The sequence below is a fragment of the Pseudophryne corroboree genome, chromosome 1 (genome assembly GCF_028390025.1).
Source record: "Pseudophryne corroboree isolate aPseCor3 chromosome 1, aPseCor3.hap2, whole genome shotgun sequence".
Taxonomy (NCBI): domain Eukaryota; kingdom Metazoa; phylum Chordata; class Amphibia; order Anura; family Myobatrachidae; genus Pseudophryne; species Pseudophryne corroboree.
Window position 1 is genome coordinate 573218913 of NC_086444.1, and position 22904 is coordinate 573241816.

A 22904-nucleotide genomic window follows, 5' to 3' on the forward strand; every position below is an offset into this window, starting at 1 on the left:
TCTGAGACGCCTGGACAGGTACTAATTTGTTTGCCGGCCGTCTCATGTCGTCAACCGACCTTGCATCGTGTTGACATTATCACGTAATTCCTAAATAAGCCATCCATTCCGGTGTCGACTCCCTAGAGAGTGACATCACCAATACAGGCAATTTGCTCCGCCTCCTCACCAACATCGTCCTCCTACATGTCGACACACACGTACCGACACACAGCACACACACGGGGAATGCTCTGATAGAGGACAGGACCCCACTAGCCCTTTGGGGAGACAGAGGGAGAGTTTGCCAGCACACACCAAAAACGCTATAATTATACAGGGACAACCCCTTATACAAGTGTTTTCCCTTATAGCATTTTCACATATGTAATCATATCGCCAAATAAGTGCCCCCCCTCTCTGTTTTAACCCTGTTTCTGTAGTGCAGTGCAGGGGAGAGCCTGGGAGCCTTCCTCACAGCAGAGCTGAGCAGGAAAATGGCGCCGTGTGCTGAGGAGAATAGGCCCCGCCCCCTAAAAACGGCGGGCTCTTCTCCCGGAGTTTGTGAGATCTGGCAGGGGTTAAATACATCCATATAGCCTCAAGGGCTATATGTGATGTATTTTAGCCATAAAAAAGGTATAATACATTGCTGCCCAGGGCGCCCCCCCCCCCAGCGCCCTGCACCCTCAGTGACCGCTGGTATGAAGTGTGCTGACAACAATGGCGCACAGCTGCAGTGCTGTGCGCTACCTTATGAAGACTGAAAGTCTTCTGCCGCCTGTTTCTGGACCTCTGGACCTCTTCAACTTCGGCATCTGCAAGGGGGGTCGGCGGCACGGCTCCGGGACGAACCCCAGGGTGAGACCTGTGTTCCGACTCCCTCTGGAGCTAATGGTGTCCAGTAGCCTAAGAAGCAAATCCATCCTGCACGCAGGTGAGTTTACTTCTCTCCCCTAAGTCCCTCGTAGCAGTGAGCCTGTTGCCAGCAGGACTCACTGAAAATAAAAAACCTAACTTAAACTTTTATTCTAAGCAGCTCAGGAGAGCCACCTAGATTGCACCCTTCTCGGCCGGGCACAAAAATCTAACTGAGGCTTGGAGGAGGGTCATAGGGGGAGGAGCCAGTGCACACCACCTGATCCTAAAGCTTTTATTATTGTGCCCTGTCTCCTGCGGAGCCGCTAAACCCCATGGTCCTGACGGAGTCCCCAGCATCCACTTAGGACGTTAGAGAAATATTGTAGCACACTACTAAGCTGGGCAGGCTCCTGGACATTTGTTTCCCTCCATGGGCCACGGCGGCCATGTAAACATGGCCGTGTAGGGCTGAAACAGACTGTGCTATGAGCTGGGTGTTGCCTAGGGAGGAGGGCCAAGGAGGGGGCCGAGTCTCATTAGCAACTATAGTTACTCCCGTGGGTGCGGTACCCTTCAGCGTCTATCTAAACTACAGTGCTTTTTTTCCATTTAATTATAAAACAAACATGCTGCATTGCTGTATAAAAGCAGTTGGTGGTGGACGACAGAGGCATGGGGAGGCCCTGTGATAGAGGAGCCTGGGGGAATGTACCTCCTGTATCCACCCTTAATCCAGCTCTGGTGGTGTGAACTTTGTGAAGTGTTCTGCAGTTGCTGTCAATGGTTGCTGTGGCCTAGGCCCTAGAAAGAGGTGCCTGATGTCAACATCTAGTAGTACTATTGAGGCACTGTTAGAGGGGAGCAGAACATTAGGACAGGAAAGATATTTCTTTTATGGGCCACACTTATGGAATGCAGTGGAGTGCACAACTATAACAGGCACATCTGGGAAAAAGTTATGTGTAGTTGTGCACATCTTTTGTGGGTCATAAATTACGCAAATAAAGTTAGTACAGTATCTAGAGGTCTCTGTGTGTTACAGTTAACACTGCTACTTGATATCTCTTTATATATATATATATATATATATATATATATAGATCAGGATGCAATCAATTTGACGGCTGACGGGACCTCGGTGATCAGGATACCGATGCTGGAATCCGACAGCCGGAATCCCAACAGCTGGAAAACACTGGGGCACAGGAGCTATTCCAACTCGTGGGTGTCCACGACACCCTTAGAGTGAGAACAGAACCTGCACGAGCCACCAAGCCCGCAGCGTGATGAGTGCAGTGAGCCCGCAAGGGGACTAATTGTGTTCGTTCTGCTGCCGGCATTATGGCGGGCGGGATGCCACTGTCAGGATCTTGACAGCTGGCATCCCACCTGCCGGTAAATAGTATGTAACCTTATAGCTCTGCCTGTAGCTTGCTATCTGATTTATCCCAATCAAGGGGCCATACATAGTTTCTTGCTGTGATGACCTGCGTTTTTTGTGGTGATCGTTGGAGTTCTTTGTATCATATGTTCTCTGTATTATATGGCACTCACTGTGATGCACTCTGTATTATATGGTGGTCACTGATATTTTTTTGTAATTTATAGCTGACCAAACATTACAGGTTTCACAGGAGTTGGGGAGGGGGGGTTAAACAGAGAGTAAAGCCAAATCCTTTACTAGCCGAGTCTTGGGTATCGAACAGCGGCTATGAGACACGCTGAACTGCCAATGCCTAGAGGAACCATCCAGCACATATATTACATACACCATAAAATGGATGTTTATATGTGTTTAATTAAAAAATAAAACTGAGAGCCCAAACCAGCTCACGCATGCACATCTGAAATGCAGGAAGTTAAACCTTACTGCACTTGTCCAGTATTTCCAATGCAGCTCTTTATTTTTTCTAAAAAGACAGCAGCTAAGAAGGCAGTTAATTTATTAATTTAATACAGTGGCTATAAAGCTCTGCAATAAAGTAGTTGTAGGTGTGCACCAGCTATGCCCTCCATAGAGATAGCCACATCCACAGCACAGACCACATCCTCTGTAGACCACACACCCCCAGTACTGGTCACACTCCCACATCAGTAATTTAGCCGCAGCAATTGTCCCACCCCCTGTAGCGGCATACAATAGGCCCTTCATAAATTTCAGCTCCAGGCCCATGTCAACATTAATCTGGCACTGCCCTCACTGCACCCCGTGACCTCCCTCCATTTCCAACAGAATTCAGCTGAAAATGTACCCTGTAAAGTCTTGGCCAGTGTGTGAGCTATGATTGGATCCTGTCTCTTTGTCTTCTACATAAAGTCACTCACATGTTACAGTTATGTTTTTGGGTCATATTTATTATACATATTTTGTGGCAATTCACTCGAAAAAATTGGGATATCCTTAAAATTGAAGCATCCCCTGAAAGTATTACAGGGGTTCCGCTGCAGATCTTTCCGTTTCCCATGGCAATAGCGATAGTGTAAGCTATTGGCACCATTTACGGTGAAATTGTCTGGATCCCTCCCCGGTAACAGCCACTGGTGCACGCACTGTCTAATGGCCACACATGTGCAGCCGATCCTAAGCATAAAGTAAAGTGATCCCTGATGCGATCACTTTTGCTTACACATTGTGGCACAGGCATGTCCTTGGGTGTGCCGAATAGCGGCAATAAGAAACTCTATTTACCTAGTCTAAACCTTAATAAACAGTAAATTAGCCCCTTATTGCTATATTTTTCTTCTAGTACACTATTATCTGCATTCTTCCTAGTGTCCTCTATGCTGATTTTTATATAAGTGTGTGCATGTACCTTGCATCCGGAAAGTATTCACAGCGCTTCACTTTTTCCACATTTTGTTATGTTACAGCCTTATTCCAAAATGGAATAAATTAATTTTTCCCTCACAATTCTATACACAATACCCCATAATGACATCATGAAAAACTATTTTTTTTATTATTTTTGCAAATTTCTTAAAATAAAAAAAAAGAAATCACATGTACATAAGTATTTACAGCCTTTGCCATGAAGCTCAAAATTGAGCTGAGGTGCATCCTGTTTCCACTGATCATCCTTGAGATGCCCCTACAGTTTAATTAGAGTCCACCTGTGGCAAATTCAGTTGACTGGACATGATTTGGAAAGGCTTACACCTGTCTATATAAGGTCCCACACTTGACAGTGTATGTCTGAGCACAAACCAAGCATGAAGTCGAAGGAATTGTCTGCAGACCTCCGAGACAGGATTGTCTCGAGGCACAAATCTGGGGAAGGGTACAGAAAAATATCTGCTGCTTTAAAGGTCCCAATGAGCAAAGTGGCCTCCATCATCTGTAAATGGAAGAAGTTCGGAACCACCAGGACTCTTCCTAGAGCTGGCCGACCGTTTAAACTGAGCGATCGGGGGAGAAGGACCCTAGTCAGGGAGGTGACCAAGAACCTGAAGGTCATTCTGTCATAGCTACAGCATTCCTCTGTGGAGAGAGGAGAACCTTCCAGAAGAACAACCATCTCTGCAGCAATCCACCAATCAGGCCTGTATGGTAGAGTGGCCAGACGGAAGCCACTCCTTAATAAAAAGCACGTGGCAGCCCGCCTGGAGTTTGCCAAAATGCCCCTGAAGGACTCTCAGACCATGAGAAACAAATTCTCTGGTCTGATGAGACAAAGATTGAACTATTTGGTGTGAATCGAAATTGTTTGCTTAACTGCGCACTGAGTCCCTTTTGGTTCGAATAAGCTGCTGAACTTAAAAGGTGACCAACCTCACAATAGAAGCAAAAATACAAAATTGTGCTGCGCTCAATCCTGATGATGATTGTAATGTGCTGACACCTCAATTTGTTACACACTAGTTGTCTGCATAATTTGAAGGTGTAGTATATTCTAAACATAAGAAGGTGATATATCAGACCATGACCCTTATAGTTATCCTGTATAAATTACACAGTATGGTATGTGCCAGATCGTAGATGAAATAATTTTGTGGCAAATGTATTTTTAAAGCACTAAGCTCTGTTTATTTAAATAATATAGTCCAGTAATGTCCATATCATTTCTCAAAGTTACTCTTTCTTAATGCGGCGTCCCGCATACAAGTTTTATCAGAATCTGATTGGTACAGTCTTTTGAGCACTCAATTACTTCTGCAGTGACACTGGAATAGGTACTTGAGTCTTCACAGTGTGGAGCACTCAGTGTTATATCATAAGGTACACAGACATAGGGGTTTTCTCCGGACTGGCTTCCTCCTCTCACCCTGGCTGCCCGTGGTGCGTCCTGCTTCAGACGCCCCTCGTGCGCCAGTCGGTTTGATTGTGCAGCCTGTCTGAGGTAAGGGAGTCTGGGGGGGCGCTCTACGGAGCTTCTCACCAGGCTGGCCCTGCCTCGTATGGACACTCACCTGTCGCCTTTTCCCGCTGATAACCTGAGCTCCGACACCGGCTTTCTTCTTCATTCTTCGTCCGGCGGTTGCTAGGTTACGAGCGCGCTCTCCGGATGTTCGGGTCACGTGACTGGGTCTTTCGTGGGTAGTCCCGTCTCCTCAGCTCCGTGCGGCAATGATCAATGATATATGGATAATAAAATCAGTGGTGTTCCAACGCGTTTCATCCTCTGTCAGGCCTTTCTCTGGGAGAATATACTACACCTTCAAATTATGCAGACAACTAGTGTGTAACAAATTGAGGTGTCAGCAGCACATTACAATCATCATTTAGGATTAAGCGCAGCACAATTTTGTATTTTTGCTTCTATTTGGTGTAAATGCCAGGCATCATGTTTGGAGGAAACTAGGCACCGCTCATCACCAGGCCAATACGATCCCTACAGTGAAGCATGGTGGTGGCAGCATCATACTGTGGGGATGTTTTCAATGGCAGGAACTGGGAGACAAGTCAGGATAGCGCAGGCATGTCCAAACTGCGGTCCTCCAGCTGTAGTGAAACTACATATCCCAGCATGCCCTTACACGGTTTTGCTATCAGAGAATGCTTAAGCTGTGTCAGGGCATGCTGGGACGTGTACTTTCTCAACAGCTGGAGGGCCGCAGTTTGGACATGCCTGGGATAGAGGGAAAGATGAATGCAGCAATGTACAGAGACATCCTGAATAAAAACCTGCTCCAGAGCGCTCTTGACCTCAGACTGGGGCGGCGGTTCATCGTTCAGCAGGACACCGACCCTAAGCACACAGCCAAGATATCAAAGGAGTGGCTTCAGGGCAACTCTGGGAATGTCCTTGAGTGGCTCAGCCAGAAACCCAGATTTGAATCCGATTGAACATCTCAGGAGATATCTGAAAATGGCTGAGCACCGATGCTTCCCATCCAACCTGATGGTGCTTGAGAGGTGCTGCAAAGAGGAATGGGTGAAACTGCCCAAAGATAGGTGTGCCAAGCTTGTGGCATCATATTCAAAAAGACTTGAGGCTGTAATTGCTGCCAAAGGTGCATCAACAAAGTATTGAGCAAAGGCTGTGAATACTTATGTCCCTGTGATTTCTTAGTTTTTTATTTTTAATAAATTTGCAAAATTCCCCAAAACACTTTTTTCACATTGTCATTATGGGGTATTGTGTGTAGAATTTTGAGGGGAAAAAATGAATTTATTCCATTTTGGAAAAAGGCTGTGACATAAAAAAAAAAAATTGGAAAAAGTGAAGCGGATGCACTGTATATAGCAGGGCTGGCCAAACCGGTCCTCGAGATCTACCAACAGTTCACATTTTCCAGACTACCTAGCTGGTGCACAGGTGTAGTCATTACTAATTAAGATGTGCTGCATTCATTCCTAACTGACAATTCTACCGATCTCCAGGAGGCCTGGAAAACATGCACTGTTGGTAGATCTCGAGGACCGGTTTGGCCAGCCCTGGTATATAGAGATAGATAGATAATCCTGTCATCAGGTAAGTGGTGTAGCAGGTAAATCCAGCTGCCCCTGAGAGGGCAACATTCTGTGCTATAGGAGCGCCAAAATGAAATGATCTCCCCCCACCCTCCCCCTTCCAACCAAAAAGGTTGTGGTGCACTGGTGGCATATAATTGTAAATTAATATTATGGATTGATCTGACTGGGTAGCCCCAATCTGATGTCTTGCCTTAGGCACCATGGAGTCATCATCTGGCTTTGATCTGAAGGTATCCCTCTTAGCACTAAGGGGCCCTACACACTCGGCGATGCGCCGCCGAGGTGCCCGACGGCCGATACGGCCGACGAGCAACCCGGCGGCGGGGGGGCAGTGACGGGGGGAGTGAAGTTTCTTCACTCCCCCCGTCACCCGGTTGCATTGAAGTGCAGGCAAATATGGACGAGATCGTCCATATTGGCCTGCATGCACAGCCGACGGGAGATCAGCGATGAACGAGCGCGGGGCCGCGCATCGTTCATCGCTGGAGTCTCCACACTGAAAGATATGAACGAGTTCTCGTTCATTTATGAACGAGATCGTTCATATCTTTCAGAATATCGGCATGTGTGTAGGGCCTATAAGATAGCCCTCTCATTAGGAGAGCGTGCCAACTTAGAATTCGACGGCAGATAAGAACCACTTGGCCCATCTAGTCTGCTTTTTTTTTTTTTTTTTTTACATATTTTTATCTCAAACCTTATTTGATCCTTATCTCTTTGTAAGGATATCCTTATGTCTATCCCATGCATGTTTAAATTGCTCTACTGTCTTAGCCTCTACCGCCTCTGATGGGAGGCTATTCCACTTGTCCACTACCCTTTCTGTGAAGTAATTTTTCCTCAAATTTCCCCTGAACCTCTCCCACTCCAGTCTCTGTGCATGTCCTCATGTCCTATTGCTTCTCTTCATTTGGAGAATGTTTCCCTCCTGGACTTTGTTAAACCCTTAATATATTTTAAAGTTTCTATCATGTGCCCCATTTCCCTTCTCTGCTCCAAACTATACATATTGAGATTTTTTTTAGTCTTTCTGGGTATGTTTTGTGATGTAGGCCATGCACCATTTTAGTTGCCCTTCTTTGTACAGTCTCTAATGTAATAATATCCTTTTGAAGATATGGCCTCCAGAATTGAACACAGTATTCAAGATTAGGCTGTACCAGTGACCTATACAGTGGCATTATTACTTCTTTCTGCTGCTGATTCCTCTCCCAATACGGCCAAGCATCTGACTAGCCTTCCTCATTGCTTTGTTACATTGCTTACCTGCCTTTAAGTCACCCGAAATAGTGACTACTAGATCTCTTTCCTCCTCAGTAGTTTCCAGTATAGTGCCATTAATACTATATTTAGCCTTTGGATATTTGAGACCCAAGTGCATGATTTTGCATTTTTTGGCATTAAACTGTAATTGACACACTCTTGACCATTCCTCTAGTCTAATTAGATCCTCAGTCATTTGTTTTACTCCACCCCGTGTGTCTACCCTATTGCTTACCTATGTGTCATCTGCAAAAAGGCATACTTTCCCTTTAATGCCATTTAAAATGTCACCAATAAAGATATTAAAAAGCACTGGTCCAAGTACAGATCCCTGGTGTACTCCACTGGTAACATTTCCCTCCTGTGAATGCACTCCATTTACCACAACTGTTTTTTTATCCTGCAACCAAGATCTTATCCATTCAATAATCCTAGTATCCAATCCCAAGCTTCCAAGTTTATTTAGCAGTCTGTGATGTGGAAGAGTGTCAAAAGCCTTACTAAAGTCTAGATAAGCTATATCCACGTCTCCGCCTTTATCCATCACTTTAGTCACACAGTCATAAAAGTCAATAAGATTTGTTTGACATGATCTACCCCCACTGAATCCATGTTGTTTGGGATCCTGTAAACTCTTTCTTTTAAGAGTGTTTCCATCAATTTCCCTACTACCGATGTAAGACTCACTGGTCTGTAGTTGTTTGCCTCTTCCTTGCTTCCACTTTTGTGCAGTGGGACTACATTTGCTCTTTTCCAGTCCTCTGGAATTACTCCTGTAGCTAATGACTGGTTGAATAATTCTGTCAGTGGTGCTACCAGCACCTCTTTAAATTATTTTAGTATCCTTGGATGTATCCCATCTGGCCCCATAGATTTGTCCACTTTCAGCTTTGAGAGTTCTGTTAGGACCTTCCCCTCTGTAAATGTACTTGTTTTATTTTCCTGAGTATCCCTGCAACTTAACTGTGGCCCCTTCCCCTCTCTTTCAGTAGTGAAGATAGTGTTAGCCAACGGATTTAAGGTCCAAAACGAATTTGTTTTCGAAGCCTGATAAAAGTCCAGTTGCAACGTTCCCATACATTGTCAGGGAATGGCGATATGCTCTGCTTCTTCCAGTAACTCAGCAGTTATCTGCAAAATCTCTTGCATTGTAGGATTGATAAATAGTAACTTTACTTAATTAGGTGAAAATCATTTGGAAATTGCAGTTAGGCTTGAAAAATAAGCCTTAGTTTGTACTTACATGTTATGATATACGCTATATATATCAATATATTATATAAACATGTATTTTAAAAGTATTTTTTTTTAACTCCCACTATACATGTTTGTGTATAATATGTACCAGGTGAAATACACCCACTCACACATATAAATGTATTGCAGATTACCATTATGAACCCAGTGAAATACACCCACTCACATATATAAATGTATTGCAGATTACACAGCGTCTATTCACGGAGACAGAGGGACTGGAGGCATGCCAACAGCTCACTGAGCGCTGGCCATGCCCCCATAGTGACGAGAACTGGGGCAGTGGCTCGCGTGCGATCGTGGCATTGCCACTAGGCCATGCCCCCTTTCTACTAGGTCACGCCCATTTTCCATAGTCAAGCCCCATTTTCGGTGGCGGGCGTGGCTTTGCCGCGCATGGGGTCCCTCTTCAGGATCCTGTAAAGTTGGGAGGCATGTTTATGTATTATTGCAAATTGCCGCAAATGTAAAATGCATTTTTCTTCAATAATTGTATACTGTATTATTATTCTTCTAAATATAATGATCATTTGACTGTAAGACTCAGAGGAAAACTTTGAGATACAATTTATAGGATGTAAAAAACATTAATTGTCAATTAGTTTAACATATCTAGGATATATAGCAAAATGTTTTAAAAATAAAATAGATGTTTTCACCAGATTTGGAAAGAATATTAATACAATATTATTTGTGTCTAGCTGCCTTTAAATGATATACTAGCTGACGTACCCGGCGTTGCCCGGGTTATAAACTTCCAGTTATGAAGTCATCAATGAGTTGGATGCAACTGCAAACATATGAAAAATAATTAGTAGCTTAGTAGCCCTTCAAACACACCCATGAGGCGGCTGCCCAGTGTGGTTTTGGGGTGTCGCCAGTCGCTCTGATCCCCAGGTTTTCTGTCAGTTTTATAATCACTTTTCAATTGCAAGATGGGTTTAAAGTTTTCCTTCTGTTATCAATGTTGTTTTTCCAAGGCTTTTGAGTACACAACATTTTTTGTCTTCCCACCTCCATTTCTGTCAGTTATTTCGGGTCATTAAAGTTTTCCTCAAAATTCATCCAGTGGAAGGCCCAGAACAGGCTCGCCAGGTCAAGGTTCTGCCCGGCGCATTCTGCCGTAAGATCTCACCGTTCCCCAACCCCCTAGTATGTCTTCTGGGATCCAGTGTTACCACTCTGTGAAGTTTATTTCAGATCCATCCAGTGGATGCTCAGAATAGGCTAACTGGGTCAAAGTTGTTCCCGTCGCATTCCGCTGCGAGGCTCGACCAGGGGCCTGATTCAGTCCTGATCGCAGCAGCAAATTTGTTAGCAAATGGGCAAAACCATGTGCACTGCAGAGGGGGCGGGGCAGAAATAGCATATGCAGAGAGTGTTAGATTCAGGTGGGTTATATTGTTTACCCCTCTCTGCACATTATATCTGTCCCACCTGCAGTGCACATGGTTTTACCCATTTGCTAACATATTTGCTGCTTCGATCAGGTCTGAATTAGGCCCAAAGTCCCTAACCCCCTAAAACCTCTCCAGAATCCAACCGAACTACTTTGCAATGGTTTTATCCAAGGCTGCCCGAATACATAACCGAACAGACCAACAGCCCACTGAATTTTATATTTATATATTTTTGCCCGCGTGGAAATCGTTGACACTACTGTTGGTCATTTTTGACATTTTATTTTTCACCCTCTCTCAACTTGATTTAAATGGCATCGGGAGTGTCACTATTCATCTCCGAGCCCCCGAACACAATGGATTTTTACATGTCACCCCCTTCCCACCCCCACCTCTAGGGGTGCTAGGGGTGTCTTACAATCTGGGGAAAAAACTCTGGGTGTAAGTGATATGTGTACCAAGTTTGGTGTAAATTGCTCCAGGCATTCCAGAGTTATGCTGGAACATACATACACACATCCATTTTTATATATAAAGATTGCATAATTGATCAAAAATAATATGTATGTATTACCTACTGTATTTAATGCTTATGGCTATGGTGTAGGCACTGTAATAGGCTAAAACTATTGCTCACTTGCCATAGTCTTCAGTGTTCAATCATGTCGCACTTTAACAAAAACTGTTTCTTTTACAGGTAGTGTGTCAGTCTTTACACTCACGGTGGTAGCATATGAGCGCTATGTTCGAGTTGTGTATGATAAAGTCATCGATTACATATGGTCAGGCCAGGCAATCATGTGTGTTTGGCTGTATTCACTGGCCTGGACTGCAGCTCCGTTACTCGGATGGAACAAATACATCCTTGAACTCCATGGGTTAGATTGCTCTTTAGACTGGATATCAAAAAATCCCAAAGAATCCTCATTTATTCTACTTTTCTTCCTTACTGGCAAAGTGATACCCGTGGGCATTATGACATATTGCTATGGGTACATTTTATATTCCATCAGAATGGTAAGTGAAATCAGTAATTATATAGTTTTCCCTCTGAGAAAGTCCAAGTAATGAAATACATAGGAACTGGGCTTCTGTACACAAGTCACCTTAAAGGATCTTTTCTTCTACTTCCCGCTCCTGGAATTTCAGAGACTTTGATATTTGAGATAGGTCTTTATTTTGTTGTTTCTGTCAGTTTTTTTATTCTGTGGTAAATACTCATAAATACTACATTATATGGTCCTCTGCTATAGTTCAGATATTCAAGGTGTGAAAAAGATCTCAGATATACTGAGAGACCTGGAGGATCAACTATAAACACATAAGCCTGAAATATTAACTGTTATTTCACACACATCTGCATTTCGTGGAGAACCAAAATTTAAATTGAACTCAGATGTGTCAGATGAAAAACGAGTTTTATGGTAAGAACTTACCTTTGTTAAAACTCTTTCTGCGAGATACACTGGGCTCCACAAGGATAGACATAGGGGTGTAGAGTAGGATCTTGATCCGAGGCACCAACAGGCTAAATAGCTTTGACTGTTCCCAGAATGCATAGCGCCGCCTCCTCTATAACCCCGCCTCCCTGCACAGGAGCACAGTTTTTAGTTAACCAGCCCAATGCAGTAGCAGGAAAAGAGACGACAACAGTTAGTAGCCACATACACCACACTCTCACGACAGGAGAAGTGTCAGCGGCTAATGCCATACCAACCAGTGGTGGAAGTTCCGGAGGCAACGGAGTCGGTCGCCGCCGGGCTCCAGCTCTGAAGAGGGCACCTGGCCCGGCCCCGACCGTCTCCATTGCCTCTGCTAAGCTCCAGCCTCCGTGCGCAGCGGGAGAGCGCTCCGTTCAGCGCTGCCGTGTATAGCAGCGCGGCGCACGCCATTCTTTCAGCAGGGGCAGGAGGGGTTTGCCGGCAGTGTGTCAGGCAATGCTCCTGCCTCCTCACAGCCCTGCTCACTCATCTCCAGCCAGCTCTCTTCCCACCCCCGGCTCAGAGGGTCAGCTTGAAGACGGGACTCGTGAGCTGCTGCCAGAAGATGCCTCTTCTATTGGTGAGGAGCAGCAGCGGTGGCTGTATTGTTAGGGGCATGTGCTGTGTGTGTGTATATACATAGGGTTGTGTGTGTATCCTATATGGAGCTGTGTGTGTGTGTGTGTGTGTGTACAGTATATACAGGGGCTGTATGTGTGTCTATATGGGACTGTGTGTGTATATACATAGGGTTGTGTGTGTCCTATATGGAGCTATGTGTATGTATGGGGCTGTGTGTGTGTATACATGGGGTTATGTGTGTCCTATATGGAGCTTTGTGTGTGTATATACAGGAGGCTGTATGTGTATATACACATGGGGTTGTGTGTGTGTCTATATGGGGCTTTGTGTGTATATATGGGGCTTTGTGTGTGTATATACAGTATTTGGGGCTGTGTGTGTGTGTCTATATGGGTCTGTGTGTGTATATACATGGGGTAGTGTATGTGTATATATGGGGCTTTGGGGGGGGGTGTATGTGTGTATATGTATTTATATATATATATATATATATATATATATAGGTCTGTGTGTGTTTGTGTGTGTATATATATATATATATGGGTCTGTGTGTGTATGCGTGTGTGTGTGTGTGTATGTATGTATGTATGTATGTATGTATGTATATATATATATATATATATAATATACGTACGTATGGGACTGTTTGTGTGTGTATATATATGGGGCTGTGTGGATAGACTATCTATATACTGTATATAGGGCTGTGTGTTTATACTATGGTGCTATGTGCATGCGCGTATTTGGGCAGTGTGCATATATGGGGCTGTGTGTGCGTATGTATGTATGTATATGGGGCTATGTGTGTGCGTATGTATGTATATGGGGCTGTGTGTGTGTATATGTGGCTCTCTGCATATGTGGCTGTCTTTGTATGCGGCTTTGCATGTGTATATGTGTCTCTTTGTGTGGCTGTGTGTGTGCACATATGAGGCTGTGTGAGTGGGGGGGCACACCATTGTCTAATTCGCCTCCGGGCATCTGGTTTAAACTTACGCCCCTGATACCAACCCAAAGAAGCTAAGTGCGTCAGGGTGGGCGCCTTGTGGAGCCCAGTGTACCTCGCAGAAAGAGTTTTAACAAAGGTAAGTTCTTACCATAAAACTCGTTTTCTGCTGCGGGGTACACTGGGCTCCACAAGAATAGACATTGGGGATGTCCTAAAGCAGTTCCTTATGGGAGGGGACGCACTGTAGCGGGCACAAGAACCCTGCGTCCAAAGGAAGCATCCTGGGAAGCGGCAGTATCGAAGGCATAGAACCTTATGAACGTGTTCACAGATGACCACGTAGCCGCCTTTCACAATTGTTCAAGGGTCGCACCACGGCGGGCCGCCCAAGAAGTTCCAACAGACCAAGTACCTACCAAGTAGAATGGGCCGTAATGTGAGCAGGAGTCGAGAGGCCAGCCCTCACATAAGCATGTGCAATCACCATTCTAATCCATCTGGCCAAAGTTTGCTTGTGAGTAGGCCAGCCACGTTTGTGAAATCCAAACAGCACAAAGAGAGAATCAGATTTCCTAACAGTTCTCTTCACATAGATACGGAGAGCCCGTACCACATCCAAAGACCTCTCTTTGGAAGACAGATCAGGAGAAACAAGTGCCGGAACCACAATCTCCTGGTTAAGGTGGAACGAAGAAACCACCTTAGGTAAGTATCCGGGACGAGTCTTAAGAACCGCCCAGTCACGGTGAAATATCAGATATGGGGAACTACAGGACAAGGCACCCAAATCCGACACTCTTGTAGCTGAGGCAATAGCCAGCAGAAACACCACCTTAAGGGAAAGCCACTTAAGATCAGCTGAACCAAGAGGTTCAAACGGAGACTCTTGTAACGCCTCCAAAACCACCGACAACCACCGACAAGTCCCAAGGAGCCACAGGCGGGACATAGGGAGGTTGGATACGCAACACACCCTGAGTAAAGGTATGCACATCAGGTAAGGCCGCAATTTTTCTCTGAAACCACACCGACAAGGCAGATATTTGAACCTTGAGGGAGGCAAGACGCAGGCCTAAGTCCAGGCCCTGCTGAAGAAAAGCCAACAACTTGGCTATACTAAACTTGGAAGCGTCATAATCGTTAGATGTGCACCAAACAAAGTAAGAATGCCAGACCCTATAGTAAATACAAGCCGAAGCCGGTTTCCGGGCCCGCAACATAGTTTGAATGACCGCATCAGAAAACCCTTTAGCCCTTAAGACGGAAGCTTCAAGAGCCACGCCGTCAAAGACAGCCGGGCTAGATCCTGGTAGACACAGGGGCCCTGAACGAGGAGGTCTGGGCGTTGTGGAAGTAGAATTGGACGCTCTGACGATAGGCCTTGCAGGTGTGAGAACCAGTGCCGTCTGGGCCACGCTGGAGCTATTAGAAACAGATTTCCTTTTTCTTGCTTAAACTTCCGAATTACCCTGGGCATGAGTGACACCGGAAGGAACACGTACGGCAGCTGAAACCTCCACGGCACCGCCAGCGCATCCACGAATGCTGCTTGAGGATCCCTTGTCCTTGCTCCGAAGACCGGAACCTTGTGATTGTGTCGAGACGCCATCAGATCTATGTCTGGAAGGCCCCACTTTTCCACTAGGAGTTGAAACACTTCTGGATGGAGGCCCCACTCACCGGCATGTACGTCCTGACGACTGAGAAAGTCCACTTCCCAATTCAGGACTCCCGGAATAAATATTGCCGATATTGCCGGTCGATGGCGTTCCGCCCAATGTAGAATCCATGAGACTTCCGTCATTGCCAAATGGCTTCGAGTGCCGCCTTGATGATTTATGTAAGCCACTGTGGTGGCGTTGTCCGACTGTACTTGAACAGGATGGTTCTGAATTAAATGCTGGGCCAGGTTCAACGCATTGAAGACCGCCCGCAATTCCAGAATGTTGATCGAGAGGAGGGATTCCTCCTTGGTCCACCGACCCTGAAGGGAGTGTTGCTCCAGCACCGCGCCCCAACCCATTAGACTGGCATCTGTCGTCAACAGGACCCAGTTGGATATCCATAATGGATGGCCCCTGCACAATTGTCGGTCCTGGAGCCACCAGAGCAGCGACAGACGGACCTCCGGAGTCAATGAGATCATGTGAGACCTGCTCCGGTGAGGCAGGCCGTCCCACTTGGCTAGAATCAGCTTCTGGAGGGGGCGAGAATGGAATTGAGCATACTCCACCATGTCGAATGCTGATACCATGAGGCCCAGCACCTGCATCGCCGAATGTATCGGACACTTGCGGACAAGAAAGGAAGCAACAAATCCTGTCCTGAAGCTTCAGGACTCTCCTGAGACAAGAACAACCGCTGGTTGTGAGTGTCCAATAGCGCTCCCAGGTGCACCATGCTCTGAGCAGAGACCAGGGAGGATTTCTTCCAGTTGATGAGCCACCCGTGGGCTTGTAGAAACTGTACAGTCCTATCCAGATGATGTAAGAGAATTTCTGGGGAATTTGCCAGGATTAACAAGTCGTCCAGATACGGCAGTATCCTGACCCCTTGACGGCGGAGTACCACCATCATCATCGCCATGACTTTGGTGAAGACTCGCGGAGCCGTAGTTAAACCAAAGGGTAACGCCCGAAACTGGTAATGGAGGTTGCCAATTGCAAACCTGAGGTATTGTTGATGTGACTCTGCTATAGGAATATGCAGGTAAGCATCCTGTATGTCCAGGGAGACCATGTAGTCCCCAGGTTCCAAGGCCAGAAGTTTAGAGCGAAGGGTTTCCATACGAACTTGGAAATCTTCACAAACCTGTTCAATGCCTTGAGGTTGGGAATGGGCCGGGAGGACCCATTCGGTTTCGGGACTAGAAACAGCGGAGAATAGTACCCCCGGCCCCTCTGCGCAAGAAGCACCTGTACTACGATTCCTGTATCCAGGAGGGTCTGTACCATCGAATGTAGAGTGTTTGCCTTTGTCTGGTCCAACGGGACATCTGTTCGGCAAAATCGATGAGGGGGTCGGTTTTTGAAGGCTATGGCGTAACCTTGAGTGACGACTTCCCGTACCCAGGCATCTGAAGTGGTCTTCAACCATTCCTGGGTATACCCTAGAATCTGGCCCCCCACCCTGGGATCCCCCAGGGGGAGGCCCGCCCCATCATGCGGCAGGCTTATCGGTCTTGGAAGCTGGCTGACGGGCAGCCCAGGCTCTTTTGGGCTTTGGCTTACCAGGTTTGGAAGTGCGGGCCTGCTTGTTGTACGCCTGACCTTTTGCTTTACCTGAAGGACGAAAGGAGCGAAAGGAAGTACCTTTAGTCTTCGACACAGAAGGAGCGGTACTTGGCAGGCAGGCAGTTTTGGCAGTAGCCAAGTCAGCCACAATCTTATTTAAGTCCTCCCCAAACAGAATATCTCCCTTGAAAGGGAGTACCTCCAAGGTTTTTCTAGAGTCCAGATCCACAGACCAGGATTTCAGCCACAATATCCGTTGAGCCAGGACTGACGTAGTAGAGGCCTTGGCTGCTAGGATACCGGCATCAGAAGCCGCCTCTTTAATATAGCGAGAAGCTGTGACAATATATGACAAGCATTGTCTAGCATGGTCAGAAGAGATTTCAGCTTCTAACTCCAAGGCCCATGCTTCAATAGCCTCTGCAGCCCATGTTGCTGCAATAGTGGGCCTTTGTGCAGCACCCGTGAGGGTGTAAATCGCTTTCAGACAACCCTCCACGCGTTTATCCGTAGGCTCTTTTAGAGACGTGACGGTAGTGACAGGTAGAGCTGAGGAAACCACCATCCTAGCCACATGAGTCCACTGGAGGCGTTTCCCAATTTTTAGACAGCTCTGGTGCGAGGGGATAGCGAGCCAGCATCTTCTTTTTAGGCACAAACTTCTTACCCAGGTTTTCCCAGGGTTCCTGACGTATATCCACTAGGTGGTCAGAGTAACGTAAAACTTGTTTAACCACCTTCTGACGCTTGAACCTATCTGGTTTCTTAGGAGGGACGGATGGCTCGGGATCATCCGTAATCTGTAAAATCAACTTAATAGCCTCCAAAAGATCAGGAACATCCACATGTGAACTACCCTCCCCATCAGCAGTATCTGTGTCAGAATCTGTGGGGTCAGTGTAAGTGCCGTCTTCGCAGACGAGGTGTCAGTGACAGCAGTGGATTGTGAGGAGATAAGAGCTCGCTTAGAGGACCCCTTGGGCTTGGGCGAGCGAGGGTCAGACTTTTTAGTAGTCAGGGACTGGTTCAACCTCTTCAATTGAGCAGATAAATCGTCCGCCCACGACAGGTTAGCTGCAGGGACCACATACGGTTGTACCGGCATAGGGGGTCCCATAAGGGGTGTTAGTTTATGAACTAGCGTATGCAGAAGCGTGGAACAAGTGGTCCACGGTGGGTCATTATGTATCTCCGTTGCCACAGTCCCACTGGGGGGCAAGGAGCCCCCAGAACCAGAGCCCACAGCTGCTATATTCTCCTCACATGGATCTGTGGCTTCAGCAACACCGGCAGTGTGTTCAGCCCCAGAGCCGTTACCCTCAGAAGCAGACATGATATAACTTGCAGTATCAGGTAACACAGTACAATTGTCAGCAGCCCAATACCTCTTACCCAAACACCTGCGCAGTGTAGTCAGCACTAGCAGAGATAAAGGGGAGATATGGTGACTAAAATCACAAAGAAAAAATTAGATTTTACTCACCGGTAAATTTATTTCTCGTAGTCCGTAGTGGATGCTGGGACTCCGTAAGGACCATGGGGAATAGCGGCTCCGCAGGAGACTGGGCACAACTAAAGAAAGCTTTAGGACTACCTGGTGTGCACTGGCTCCTCCCTCTATGACCCTCCTCCAGACCTCAGTTAGGATACTGTGCCCGGAAGAGCTGACACAATAAGGAAGGATTTTGAATCCCGGGTAAGACTCATACCAGCCACACCAATCACACCGTATAACTCGTGATACTATACCCAGTTAACAGTATGAACAATAACTGAGCCTCTCAACAGATGGCTCAACAATAACCCTTTAGTTAAACAATAACTATATACAAGTATTGCAGACAATCCGCACTTGGGATGGGCGCCCAGCATCCACTACGGACTACGAGAAATAGATTTACCGGTGAGTAAAATCTTATTTTCTCTGACGTCCTAAGTGGATGCTGGGACTCCGTAAGGACCATGGGGATTATACCAAAGCTCCCAAACGGGCGGGAGAGTGCAGATGACTCTGCAGCACCGAATGGGCAAACTCTAGGTCCTCCTCAGCCAGGGTGTCAAACTTGTAGAATTTAGCAAATGTGTTTGACCCCGACCAAGTAGCTGCTCGACAAAGTTGTAGAGCCGAGACCCCTCGGGCAGCCGCCCAAGAAGAGCCCACCTTCCTTGTGGAATGGGCTTTCACTGATTTAGGATGCAGCAGTCCAGCCGCAGAATGTGCAAGCTGAATCGTACTACAGATCCAGCGAGCAATAGTCTGCTTTGAAGCAGGAGCACCCAGCTTGTTGGGTGCATACAGGATAAACAACGAGTCAGTTTTCCTGACACTAGCTGTCCTGGAAACATAAATTCTCAGGGCCCTGACTACGTCCAACAACTTGGAAGCCTCCAAGTCTTTAGTAGCCGCAGGCAACACGATAGGTTGGTTCAAATGAAAGGCTGATACCACCTTAGGGAGAAACTGGGGACGAGTCCTCAATTCTGCCCTATCCATATGGAAAATCAGATAAGGGCTTTTACATGACAAAGCCGCCAATTCTGACACACGCCTGGCCGAAGCCAAGGCCAACAGCATGACCACTTTCCACGTGAGATATTTTAATTCCACGGTTTTCAGTGGCTCAAACCAATGTGACTTTAGGAAATCCAACACCACGTTGAGATCCCAAGGTGCCACTGGCACAAAAGGGGGCTGAATATGCAGCACTCCCTTAACAAAAGTCTGAACTTCAGGTAGTGAAGCCAGTTCTCTCTGGAAGAAAATCGATAGAGCCGAAATCTGGACCTTAATGGAACCCAATTTTAGGCCCATAGTCACCCCTGACTGTAGGAAGTGCAGAAAACGGCCCAGCTGAAATTCCTCCGTTGGGGCCTTCCTGGCCTCACACCACGCAACATATTTTCGCCAAATGCGGTGATAATGGTTTGCGGTCACTTCTTTCCTAGCTTTAATCAGCATAGGAATGACTTCCTCCGGAATGCCCTTTTCCTTCAGGATCCGGCGTTCAACCGCCATGCCGTCAAACGCAGCCGCGGTAAGTCTTGGAACAGACAGGGCCCCTGCAGCAGCAGGTCCTGTCTGAGCGGCAGAGGCCATGGGTCCTCTGAGATCATCTCTTGAAGTTCCGGGTACCAAGCTCTTCTTGGCCAATCCGGAACAATGAGTATAGTTCTTACTCCTCTTCTCCTTATTATTCTCAGTACCTTGGGTATGAGAGGAAGAGGAGGGAACACATAAACCGACCGGTACACCCACGGTGTCACTAGAGCGTCCACAGCTATTGCCTGAGGGTCTCTCGACCTGGCACAATATCTTTCTAGCTTTTTGTTTAGGCGGGACGCCATCATGTCCACCTGTGGCCTTTCCCAACGGTTTACAATCATTTGGAAGACTTCTGGATGAAGTCCCCACTCTCCCGGGTGGAGGTCGTGCCTGCTGAGGAAGTCTGCTTCCCAGTTGTCCACTCCCGGAATGAACACCGCTGACAGTGCTAACACGTGATTTTCCGCCCATCGGAGAATCCTTGTGGCTTCTGCCATCGCCGTCCTGCTTCTTGTGCCGCCCTGTCGGTTTACATGGGCGACTGCCGTGATGTTGTCTGACTGGATCAGTACCGGCTGGTTTTGAAGCAGGGGTTTTGCCTGACTTAGGGCATTGTAAATGGCCCTCAGTTCCAGAATATTTATGTGTAGGGAAGTCTCCTGACTTGACCATAGTCCTTGGAAGTTTCTTCCCTGTGTGACTGCCCCCCAGCCTCGAAGGCTGGCATCCGTGGTCACCAGGACCCAGTCCTGTATGCCGAATCTGCGGCCCTCTTGAAGATGAGCACTTTGCAGCCACCACAGCAGAGACACCCTGGTCCTTGGAGACAGGGTTATCAGCCGATGCATCTGAAGATGCGATCCGGACCACTTGTCCAACAGGTCCCACTGAAAAGTCCTTGCATGGAACCTGCCGAATGGAATTGCTTCGTAGGAAGCTACCATTTTTCCCAGGACTCGCGTGCAGTGATGCACCGACACCTGTTTTGGTTTCAGGAGGCCTCTGACTAGAGATGACAGCTCCTTGGCCTTCTCCTCCGGGAGAAACACTTTTTTCTGTTCTGTGTCCAGAACCATCCCCAGGAACAGTAGACGTGTCGTAGGGACCAGCTGTGACTTTGGAATATTTAGAATCCAACCGTGCTGTTGTAGCACCTCCCGAGATAGTGCTACCCCGCCCAACAACTGCTCCCTGGACCTCTCCTTTATCAGGAGATCGTCCAAGTACGGGATAATTAAAACTCCCTTTTTTCGAAGGAGTATCATCATTTCGGCCATTACCTTGGTAAATACCCTCGGTGCCGTGGACAGACCAAACGGCAACGTCTGGAATTGGTAATGACAATCCTGTACCACAAATCTGAGGTACTCCTGGTGAGGATGGTAAATGGGGACATGCAGGTAAGCATCCTTGATGTCCAGTGATACCATGTAATCCCCCTCGTCCAGGCTTGCAATAACCGCCCTGAGCGATTCCATCTTGAACTTGAATTTTTTTATATATGTGTTCAAGGATTTCAAATTTAAAATGGGTCTCACCGAACCGTCTGGTTTCGGTACCACAAACATTGTGGAATAGTAACCCCGTCCTTGTTGAAGGAGGGGCACCTTGACTATCACCTGCTGGGAATACAGCTTGTGTATTGCCTCTAACACTGCCTCCCTGCCTGAGGGAGTTGTAGGCAAGGCAAATTTGAGGAAACGGCGGGGGGGGGGGGGGGGGGGAGACGTCTCGAATTCCAGCTTGTACCCCTGAGATACTACTTGAAGGATCCAGGGATCCACCCGTGAGCGAGCCCACTGATTGCTGAAGTTTTTGAGACGGGCCCCCACCGTACCTGGCTTCGCCTGTGGAGCCCCAGCGTCATGCGGCGGACTTGGAGGAAGCGGGGGAGGACTTTTGCTCCTGGGAACTGGCTGTATGCTGCAGCTTTTTCCCTCTACCTCTGCCTCTGGGCAGAAAGGACGCGCCTTTAACCCGCTTGCCCTTATGGGGCCGAAAGGACTGTACCTGATAATACGGTGCTTTCTTTGGCTGTGAGGGAACATGGGGTAAAAATGCTGACTTCCCAGCTGTTGCTGTGGAAACGAGGTCCGAGAGACCATCCCCGAACAACTCCTCACCCTTATAAGGCAAAACTTCCATGTGCCTTTTAGAATCTGCATCACCTGTCCACTGCCGAGTCCATAACCCTCTCCTGGCAGAAATGGACATTGCACTTATTTTAGATGCCAGCCGGCAAATATCCCTCTGTGCATCTCTCATGTATAAGACTGCGTCTTTAATATGCTCTACGGTTAGCAATATAGTGTCCCTGTCTAGGGTATCAATATTTTCCGACAGGGAATCTGACCACGCAGCTGAAGCAATAGCTGGTCTCAGTATAATACCTGTGTGTGTATATATACAGACTTCAGGATAGCCTCCTGCTTCCTATCAGCAGGCTCCTTTAGGGCGGCCGTATCCGGAGACGGTAGTGCCACCTTCTTTGACAAGCGTGTGAGCGCTTTATCCACCCTAGGGGATGTTTCCCAACGTGACCTATCCTCTGACGGGAAAGGGTACGCCATTAGTAACCTTTTAGAAATTACCAGTTTCTTATCGGGGGAAGCCCACGCTTCTTCACACACTTCATTTAATTCCTCAGATGGGGGAAAAACTACTGGTAGTTTTTTCTCTCCAAACATAATACCCTTTTTTGTGGTTCCTGGGGTAACATCAGAAATGTGCAACACATTTTTCATTGCCTCAATCATGTAACGTGTGGCCCTATTGGAAGTTACATTAGTCTCATCGTCGTCGACACTGGAGTCAGTATCCGTGTCGACATCTGTGTCTGCCATCTGAGGTAGCGGGCGTTTTAGAGCCCCTGATGGCTTTTGAGACGCCTGGGCAGGCACAGGCTGAGAAGCCGGCTGTCCCATATTTGGTATGTCGTCAAA

At 47.1% G+C, this 22904-nt stretch overlaps 1 protein-coding gene across 1 annotated transcript in view; it reads left to right on the plus strand.

Annotated features, from left to right (window-relative positions):
* The window catches only part of OPN3 (opsin 3), a 59919-nt gene that overhangs the window by 32341 nt on the left and 4674 nt on the right, over positions 1-22904 (plus strand). The window contains exons 2-3 of the mRNA XM_063954410.1: positions 11372-11691; positions 17750-17766. Coding sequence (XP_063810480.1) covers positions 11372-11691; positions 17750-17766 — 337 coding nt within the window. The remainder of the gene's footprint in view (positions 1-11371; positions 11692-17749; positions 17767-22904) is intronic.